Source organism: Leiobunum rupestre, chromosome 8, assembly GCF_980474605.1.
Source record: "Leiobunum rupestre chromosome 8, qqLeiRupe1.1.hap1, whole genome shotgun sequence".
Lineage (NCBI taxonomy): Eukaryota > Metazoa > Arthropoda > Arachnida > Opiliones > Sclerosomatidae > Leiobunum > Leiobunum rupestre.
The window spans coordinates 53,456,899-53,468,195 of record NC_143391.1 but is presented as its reverse complement, the minus strand read 5'-3'; the positions used below and the strand labels follow the sequence as shown (position 1 = coordinate 53,468,195).

Genomic DNA, 11,297 nt, shown 5'->3' with positions numbered 1-11,297 from the left:
CATAGAATTGGATAGATTCATCGATCTCTACCACTCTCACTTAGTCATCAACTAGCAAGAATGAGTCGTACTTTTCTGTTGATGGTCTTCGCCGAAAGTCTATTAATAGGGACACCGTTAGCAGCCAGGAAATTGATCAAGAGGACTTCAGGAGACATAAGCCCATCGATCTTGGGAAACTTTTCAGTCGCCGGAGTGGTCACGGATGCCGCCCCCTGCGCCAGCGTTGGAAGGTATTTTTCAGCGAACAACAACCTTGTTTGATAACATGTTTTGAAATTTGTTTAAAAATTTCATCAGGAAAATTCTAGAAAAGGGTGGATCGGCCGTTGATTGCGCGATTGCAACTTTGCTCTGGTAGTAGCCACGTCGGAGCGAGGCATCTGAAAACAAACCACGGCTCTCCCGTGATCTAGTCCTTTTTAAAATGCTGCGTACGTTATTACAAGTATACTTCAGTGCGGTGGCGAAGTGGTTAGCACTCTCGACTCGCAACAATACGAGCCAGGTTCAAACCAAGCTTGTGGCACTGGCTGAGAACTAGGAACCAGTCGAGTTGAGCTTGTGAAATGGATTTTATTCCGAGTGCTTTGGTTTCCCCTTTCCATAAAAACTAGGGAGCTCATGGCTTTCGTGGCATAAAAAGCTTTCCACCACTCAACTCGGCAAATTAACCCGGCCATCCGTAATTGACTTTCCAAATCACTATTTATCTGAGGCCTGTATAGTTCCTTGATTAGCTGATTTATGTATTTACTATTTAAGAGCCGTCAGCTAGGAAACGTTTTTCTGCTATTCTGCATTTATAAACCGTAATAAGTTAATGTAAATGTAGTGTAGTTTATTTGCATGGTAGTGTAGTGTTGTACATGGAAATGTAATGCAACGGCAAATGCAATATAATATTTGAAATAGCCTTAAGTTATTTAACTCGATATTATGGAACTAGTTTATATAAAATTTGAATATAGTGTAAACACAACGATTACTTGTACACTATAATGTTTTTAATTAAAATGAATAAAAAACAGCGTTTTAGGGCTTTTAATGAAGTTGATAATGTCCAAATCAACGTTTTGTTTATTTTCATTTAAATGTTTTATGTTGTTATAATATACCACTAATATTGCATAATTTAAATTATATGTATTTAATATTCCAAAACATACGCTAATAATATTATAATATTTAAAATAATACTAACACTAAAGTAGTTAACCGAATTGAACAGATGCCGCTGGCATAGGATTAATAAAGTTTATTTTTATGTATTTATTCTTCCTTGTTTTGAGTTTTCTGTAACTGTTAAATTAAATAGTGCTGGAATCGCGAGGAACCAAACATTTTAAACTCGCGTGGAAAACGTGCCGAAAAACTAAAGCTAAAATTGTGCTCTAGTAACGCCGAGAAAAACGTGGTTAAATTTTATAATTTAGTTGAATGAGAATAGCTATAGGCGTGTCCTTAGGCAAAAGTAGTATATCATGGCACTTCGGTTCAAAGCTAAGTTTGTTTGTTCTCTTCAGTTGCCTCGACTCGAAATTTTCGTAGTCAGATTATGTTTTAATTTTTAGTAACGAATGAATTCTTTGCATAGCATGGGGGTAGTGATTCCTCAAAGCATGGGTCTTGGAGGTGGCTTCTTCATGACTATTTATGATAGGTAAGAAACGGCGTATGCCCTAAAAACCAGTTTAATAGAGTACAGTTCCAATATTAACCACAGATCCAGTAGGATAGTTCGTTTTCTGGATTCTAGAGAAACAGCTCCCTATAAAGCCACTGAGAATATGTTCGCTGCGGACCCGGCTGCCAGTTCATTGGGTATGTTTTCAACAAATTCCACTGCTTTCTACTGGTTTTCGTTAAAACACGCGCTTCTAGAAAGTGACATGTCTGTCTTTTAGGTGCTCGTTCAGTAGCGATCCCAGCAGAGGTAGTCGGATATATGGAGGCCCACAGAAACTACGGAAAACTCAACTGGACAGAATTGTTTACCGGTGCAATAAATCTCAGCGAAAACGGCTTTAAAGTTGGCGCCCATTTGGCGCAAGCCATTGAGAATGGACGTCAAACTTTTAAGAAATTCGATGATGCCAGGTATTGGTTTTTTAGAATATAGCCCCGTCTCAAGCCAGGAACGTATTTAGGACTACTAGGATCATAAAATGATATCAATCAGATAAACTCCACTTTTATAAGTTACCCTTTTCCGGTTGTTTAACGTCAGCTACTATAGGATGCAAAGATTTTTTATCCTTTGAGTAGATAGATTTTTTGTGGAATAAGTCTGTCATGTACTTAAATATCATAGTGCTCTTAAATAGGTTCTTGATAGATCAACTACTAAGAAATGGACTCGTTTTTAGAAATCTGTTGACCAACCCCGAAACGAAACAATTCTATAAGGAGGGCGAATTATTGATCAATTTGAAATTATCCAAAACTCTGAAGAAATTAGCCAAAAATCCAAACAGTTGGTATTCGGAAATAAGCAAAGATTTGGCGACGGATATTCGAGACGCTGGTGGCATCATAATCCTTCAGGACTTTTGTAAATACAGGCCGGTTTGGAAGGTGCCAACTGAGATGCGTATCAATTCCGAGTACAACCTTTTCAGCGCTCCTTTGCCGGGAAGCGGACCCATTTTGGCTTTCATATTAAACATACTGAAAAACTTCCATTTCGACATCAACTCCGTATCAGATTGCAACAACACCATCGTGACGACCCACCGTATCGTAGAAGCCTTTAAATTCGCATATGCCAAGAGAATGGAACTAGGAGACCCCCAGAACGGAAATGCTTTTGACTCGGTAAGTACGGAACCTTATTTAAAGATCTGGATCGAAGTGTTTGCGAACACTATTTTCTTTTGAATTTTGAGTATTTGAGGCGCGTATCAAAGTTAAATTAAATATTGATTAATAAAGGATGTACTTTAAAGGGTAGTTTTCTACACTGGGTTCACGTTATTTTTTAGCTTTTCTATCGCATTGTATCACTGAGCCTAGAGACGAGCGAGTAAATGTATGATGCAGAGGTGGGCAAAAATTGTGAGCGAATTCCAAAATGAACGCTCAGCCCTCAGCCGTTTTTAATTTGAGTGATCAAGGGAGCGTGTGCTCAATGCAGGTGACGCTATTTTCTCTTTCTTCAACTTTCAATTTGTCAACGTTTGCAATGTTGACGGCTCCCATCTTATAGATTGGGAGCCTTTTCATTATGGATTTTGCGGCGAAGGTGATAGCCGCCGACTTTTTAATAAAAAAAAAACTCAGCTTATAGACTTGGCTCCACTTAGTCAATTTATCCACGATCACCTTACCCGTGGTTTCGAGAGCACGCCTGGACGTGCCCCAAAATAATGACTGCAAGTCATCCGCGAATGCTTGGATTAGAGAATCCTCTGGATACTCAATCCTCAGTGCGCTATCCATAACCACATTGAATAACAGAGGTCCACTGCATGAACCCTGAGGGCAGCCGCGGGTCAGTCCTCTCCGTGCACAGGTACTGCCTGCCCTCACCACTGCAACTCTATCCTTCAGATAGTTAACATATGTCTCATATATGTTCTTCGGACACTTAAAGTTCCTTAAACCGTGTAGGATTCCTGGAATCCACACATTGTCAAAAGCACCCTCGATATCTAAAGATATCAGACTGGTGTGACAATTATTTGCTTTGTTATCCCTGATTTGGTTCACCATATTGGTAAGACAGTGAGTCGTGGATCGACTATGTCTAAACCCAAATTGCTTATCGCTAAGCAATTTGTTGCTGTGTATAAAGTAATACAACCTTCTTGACAACAGCTTATCAAGCACCTTCCCTACCACCGGAAGAAGCGAGATTGGCCTGTAGGCCTTTGCGTCCTGCCTGTCTCTGCCTTCTTTATAAAGTAAAACTAAAAAATATCTTGAATAGCTCGATGGTGATACCATCCTCACCAGGAGCCTTGCCCTTCTTAAAAGAGTTAATAGTCTCTAAGACCTCATCACTCGTAAATGGTTCATCATTCTGACTCATGAAGTCTTTGTGCAATGACTCCCTTATTGTCGTATGAACCTCCTCATCATCATCCAAGGAGTCCTCTTTAAAAAGAGTATCCATCAGAGTAGACCACGTCTCCTCAATACCTGAGGTCAGAGAAAAATCTGGTTTCTTGATGCAATTTAATGCATTCTTACACTTGACCTTCTTTGTGGCCAACTTATAGGGTAGGAAGAAAGGATCCTCCCTTGAAACCCTTGTGCAGAAATCCTGCCAGGACTTAAGCTTTGAGTCTGCTATAAGTGCTTTATAGCTTTTTGACTCACGACGGTAATCGACATTTAGCGCCTCCCGGGCTGCATGGTCCCTGGTTCTTTGGAACCTCCTCCTGAGCGTTCGTAACTCCTTCCTCTTCTCACTGAGTTCGCTCGTCCACCAGGGAGTGGACTTGTGCCCCTTATTCTTACGTAACTTTGAGCATTCTTTTGAACGCTCAATAATGAGATTATTAATCTCCACCACGCATGCCTCGACCTCAACCTCATTGTTGAGTGGAGACTCCATCAACCTCTCCAAGTCAGGCACGATAATATCTTGTAAACTTTCAAGATAAATATCCTTGACACGAATTGCATTCGAATCATTCTCCAGGACAAGATCACCAATTTCAAAGAAAATGTATTTGTGATCACTGCAAGTGTCCTCGTTGCTGACACGCCATTCAATTACTCTACTCGCAATTGCCATATTGGATACCGTAAGATCCACCCAACTCTTACCATTAACGGTCCAGAACGTCGGGCCACTGCCCGGATCGTTCTCGACATTCAAATCAAACGAGTTGAACAAGTCGATTAACAATCTACCCCTCTCATCGTGATGCTTTGATCCCCAAAGCGCGTGATGGGCGTTAAAGTCACCACACAAGATAACCTTTTTTCCACTCTGTACTTCCAATTCATTCGCAATCTTATCGATATGGAATTCAATGTCATCATTTGGTGGTATGTAAATGGAGAACAGATTAGCTTAGATTCCCCAGAATCACATCCACCACAACCATGTGAGAGTCTTCGTAGAGCACGATCACTTGTGCCTGAGGGTAGAAGACAGCTACAGCTGCCTTTGGATTGTCTTGGGAACAGACGATCCTTGTTCCCATGGGTAGACCTATTACCCGACCGTTAATTGCATATGGTTCCTGTAGTAAGGCAATGTCTATAGAGCCTTCCTGGCAACACTGTCTAAGCGCAGAGGTTGCAGTTTTGCCCTTGCCTAAGTTGCCCTGCAGACAACTTAGCTTCCTACTCTCCTCCATAGTTGGTTCTACTCTTTAGAAACTCCAACTCCTTCTTATACACCGGACACTGGCCATCCAGGGCTGAATGCGCAGTGTTGTGTTTGGTATTCTTGTCCCTATTACAGTTTCTGCAAGTTTTAAGATCACTCTTACAATCCTTGTAGCTGTGATCCTCGGAGCATAGGGAACAAAACCTTCTATTTTCAATGCACCCACCTTCTATGTGTCCAATCTTCCTGCACTTAAAGCATCTTGGAAGATACAGATACCCTCTGACTCCAACCACAGAGTAGCCCAAATTGAGCTTCTTTTTCGCCTTCCACGAATTAAGCAGGGCTGGAGGCCCCTCCAGCACCCAGTTAACACCACCCTTTCTGTTCCTCAGCGAGAAATTAGGGACAATATCCGTCTCCTTGCAGGAGAGCTTATTGTTGCTTATAAGCTTAGCAGCAATTTCTTCCTTTACGATGTCCTCATCAACACCGTAAAGGATAACCCTAGGGTTATTGAGCTTTGGAGCTCTAACACTAACTTTGTCTGCCAAGGCAGCACAATCGCTGATTCCCCTCTTCAGCTTCACCATATCCTCAGCGGTTTTAACCTGTACCACCAGACCCTCGTTCCTACAGGACCGGACACTCTGAACACTTATTTGCAGTTTGGAGGGATCAACCTCCTTCTCTAGTCTCTCCTTGAGAGAACTAGAAGTGGTACTGCTCTGTGGGATAGAGCAGTACCACATTTTCCCCCTTGGCGGGACCTTTGGTCCCCCTTTCTTAACGGTGGACTTCTTCCTGCCCTTGGCTGCAAAAGTAGCGAAGCTCATTTTCTGCTTTCTGAGATTAATTAATGTACTAAGTTAGGTTAAACAGAACCTTTTGTAACAATTCCAATATGTAAATATAGGTATAAAAATACGATAAAAACAACTTACCTATATTTTAAATACGGTAAAATACAATTCTTATAGACGAATATAGTCGGAAAAATACTATAATATATTTCAGATATTCAAATATATAGAAAAATAGTACAAACACATCTAAATTCTACTTTTAATGCAACAAAATACAATTTCGATATTCAAATATTTAAAAATACTTATATAATGTACTAAGTTAGGTTAAACAGAACCTTTTGTAACAATTCCAATATGTAAATATAGGTATAAAAATACGATAAAAACAACTTACCTATATTTTAAATACGGTAAAATACAATTCTTATAGACGAATATAGTCGGAAAAATACTATAATATATTTCAGATATTCAAATATATAGAAAAATAGTACAAACACATCTAAATTTTACTTTTAATGCAACAAAATACAATTTCGATATTCAAATATTTAAAAATACTTATATAATGTACTAAGTTAGGTTAAACAGAACCTTTTTTAACAATTCCAATATGTAAATATAGGTATAAAAATACGATAAAAACAACTTACCTATATTTTAAATACGGTAAAATACAATTCTTATAGACGAATATAGTCGGAAAAATACTATAATATATTTCAGATATTCAAATATATAGAAAAATAGTACAAACACATCTAAATTTTACTTTTAATGCAAGAAAATACAATTTCGATATTCAAATATTTAAAAATACTTATATAATGTACTAAGTTAGGTTAAACAGAACCTTTTTTAACAATTCCAATATGTAAATATAGGTATAAAAATACGATAAAAACAACTTACCTATATTTTAAATACGGTAAAATACAATTCTTATAGACGAATATAGTCGGAAAAATACTATAATATATTTCAGATATTCAAATATATAGAAAAATAGTACAAACACATCTAAATTCTACTTTTAATGCAACAAAATACAATTTCGATATTCAAATATTTAAAAATACTTATATAATGTACTAAGTTAGGTTAAACAGAACCTTTTGTAACAATTCCAATATGTAAATATAGGTATAAAAATACGATAAAAACAACTTACCTATATTTTAAATACGGTAAAATACAATTCTTATAGACGAATATAGTCGGAAAAATACTATAATATATTTCAGATATTCAAATATATAGAAAAATAGTACAAACACATCTAAATTTTACTTTTAATGCAACAAAATACAATTTCGATATTCAAATATTTAAAAATACTTATATAATGTACTAAGTTAGGTTAAACAGAACCTTTTTTAACAATTCCAATATGTAAATATAGGTATAAAAATACGATAAAAACAACTTACCTATATTTTAAATACGGTAAAATACAATTCTTATAGACGAATATAGTCGGAAAAATACTATAATATATTTCAGATATTCAAATATATAGAAAAATAGTACAAACACATCTAAATTCTACTTTTAATGCAACAAAATACAATTTCGATATTCAAATATTTAAAAATACTTATATAATGTACTAAGTTAGGTTAAACAGAACCTTTTGTAACAATTCCAATATGTAAATATAGGTATAAAAATACGATAAAAACAACTTACCTATATTTTAAATACGGTAAAATACAATTCTTATAGACGAATATAGTCGGAAAAATACTATAATATATTTCAGATATTCAAATATATAGAAAAATAGTACAAACACATCTAAATTTTACTTTTAATGCAACAAAATACAATTTCGATATTCAAATATTTAAAAATACTTATATAATGTACTAAGTTAGGTTAAACAGAACCTTTTTTAACAATTCCAATATGTAAATATAGGTAAAAAAATACGATAAAAACAACTTACCTATATTTTAAATACGGTAAAATACAATTCTTATAGACGAATATAGTCGGAAAAATACTATAATATATTTCAGATATTCAAATATATAGAAAAATAGTACAAACACATCTAAATTCTACTTTTAATGCAACAAAATACAATTTCGATATTCAAATATTTAAAAATACTTATATAATGTACTAAGTTAGGTTAAACAGAACCTTTTGTAACAATTCCAATATGTAAATATAGGTATAAAAATACGATAAAAACAACTTACCTATATTTTAAATACGGTAAAATACAATTCTTATAGACGAATATAGTCGGAAAAATACTATAATATATTTCAGATATTCAAATATATAGAAAAATAGTACAAACACATCAGAATTTTACTTTTAATGCAACAAAATACAATTTCGATATTCAAATATTTAAAAATACTTATATAATGTACTAAGTTAGGTTAAACAGAACCTTTTTTAACAATTCCAATATGTAAATATAGGTATAAAAATACGATAAAAACAACTTACCTATATTTTAAATACGGTAAAATACAATTCTTATAGACGAATATAGTCGGAAAAATACTATAATATATTTCAGATATTCAAATATATAGAAAAATAGTACAAACACATCTAAATTCTACTTTTAATGCAACAAAATACAATTTCGATATTCAAATATTTAAAAATACTTATATAATGTACTAAGTTAGGTTAAACAGAACCTTTTGTAACAATTCCAATATGTAAATATAGGTATAAAAATACGATAAAAACAACTTACCTATATTTTAAATACGGTAAAATACAATTCTTATAGACGAATATAGTCGGAAAAATACTATAATATATTTCAGATATTCAAATATATAGAAAAATAGTACAAACACATCTAAATTTTACTTTTAATGCAACAAAATACCATTTCGATATTCAAATATTTAAAAATACTTATATAATGTACTAAGTTAGGTTAAACAGAACCTTTTTTAACAATTCCAATATGTAAATATAGGTATAAAAATACGATAAAAACAACTTACCTATATTTTAAATACGGTAAAATACAATTATTATAGACGAATATAGTCGGAAAAATACTATAATATATTTCAGATATTCAAATATATAGAAAAATAGTACAAACACATCTAAATTCTACTTTTAATGCAACAAAATACAATTTCGATATTCAAATATTTAAAAATACTTATATAATGTACTAAGTTAGGTTAAACAGAACCTTTTGTAACAATTCCAATATGTAAATATAGGTATAAAAATACGATAAAAACAACTTACCTATATTTTAAATACGGTAAAATACAATTCTTATAGACGAATATAGTCGGAAAAATACTATAATATATTTCAGATATTCAAATATATAGAAAAATAGTACAAACACATCTAAATTTTACTTTTAATGCAACAAAATACAATTTCGATATTCAAATATTTAAAAATACTTATATAATGTACTAAGTTAGGTTAAACAGAACCTTTTTTAACAATTCCAATATGTAAATATAGGTATAAAAATACGATAAAAACAACTTACCTATATTTTAAATACGGTAAAATACAATTCTTATAGACGAATATAGTCGGAAAAATACTATAATATATTTCAGATATTCAAATATATAGAAAAATAGTACAAACACATCAGAATTTTACTTTTAATGCAACAAAATACAATTTCGATATTCAAATATTTAAAAATACTTATATAATGTACTAAGTTAGGTTAAACAGAACCTTTTGTAACAATTCCAATATGTAAATATAGGTATAAAAATACGATAAAAACAACTTACCTATATTTTAAATACGGTAAAATACAATTCTTATAGACGAATATAGTCGGAAAAATACTATAATATATTTCAGATATTCAAATATATAGAAAAATAGTACAAACACATCAGAATTTTACTTTTAATGCAACAAAATACAATTTCGATATTCAAATATTTAAAAATACTTATATAATGTACTAAGTTAGGTTAAACAGAACCTTTTTTAACAATTCCAATATGTAAATATAGGTATAAAAATACGATAAAAACAACTTACCTATATTTTAAATACGGTAAAATACAATTCTTATAGACGAATATAGTCGGAAAAATACTATAATATATTTCAGATATTCAAATATATAGAAAAATAGTACAAACACATCTAAATTCTACTTTTAATGCAACAAAATACAATTTCGATATTCAAATATTTAAAAATACTTATATAATGTACTAAGTTAGGTTAAACAGAACCTTTTGTAACAATTCCAATATGTAAATATAGGTATAAAAATACGATAAAAACAACTTACCTATATTTTAAATACGGTAAAATACAATTCTTATAGACGAATATAGTCGGAAAAATACTATAATATATTTCAGATATTCAAATATATAGAAAAATAGTACAAACACATCTAAATTTTACTTTTAATGCAACAAAATACCATTTCGATATTCAAATATTTAAAAATACTTATATAATGTACTAAGTTAGGTTAAACAGAACCTTTTTTAACAATTCCAATATGTAAATATAGGTATGAAAATACGATAAAAACAACTTACCTATATTTTAAATACGGTAAAATACAATTATTATAGACGAATATAGTCGGAAAAATACTATAATATATTTCAGATATTCAAATATATAGAAAAATAGTACAAACACATCTAAATTCTACTTTTAATGCAACAAAATACAATTTCGATATTCAAATATTTAAAAATACTTATATAATGTACTAAGTTAGGTTAAACAGAACCTTTTGTAACAATTCCAATATGTAAATATAGGTATAAAAATACGATAAAAACAACTTACCTATATTTTAAATACGGTAAAATACAATTCTTATAGACGAATATAGTCGGAAAAATACTATAATATATTTCAGATATTCAAATATATAGAAAAATAGTACAAACACATCTAAATTTTACTTTTAATGCAACAAAATACAATTTCGATATTCAAATATTTAAAAATACTTATATAATGTACTAAGTTAGGTTAAACAGAACCTTTTTTAACAATTCCAATATGTAAATATAGGTATAAAAATACGATAAAAACAACTTACCTATATTTTAAATACGGTAAAATACAATTCTTATAGACGAATATAGTCGGAAAAATACTATAATATATTTCAGATATTCAAATATATAGAAAAATAGTACAAACACATATAAATTCTACTTTTAATGCAACAAAATACAATTTCG

At 32.0% G+C, this 11,297-nt stretch overlaps 2 protein-coding genes across 2 annotated transcripts in view; both read left to right on the top strand.

The window, feature by feature from the left end:
* On the top strand, nucleotides 1-2,122 carry LOC149933699 (scoloptoxin SSD14-like). Its single transcript, XM_090157386.1, has 5 exons — nucleotides 1-233; nucleotides 301-357; nucleotides 1,598-1,663; nucleotides 1,727-1,824; nucleotides 1,908-2,122. The coding sequence occupies exons 1-5, from the start codon at nucleotides 61-63 to the stop codon at nucleotides 2,120-2,122; spliced, it is 609 nt and encodes a 202-aa protein (XP_090013512.1). The 5' UTR covers nucleotides 1-60.
* A 173-nt stretch (nucleotides 2,123-2,295) lies between these two features.
* Nucleotides 2,296-11,297, top strand: part of LOC149933698 (scoloptoxin SSD14-like) — a 96,244-nt gene continuing 87,242 nt past the window's right edge. Inside the window, exon 1 of the mRNA XM_090157385.1 lies at nucleotides 2,296-2,817. Coding sequence (XP_090013511.1) covers nucleotides 2,296-2,817 — 522 coding nt within the window. The remainder of the gene's footprint in view (nucleotides 2,818-11,297) is intronic.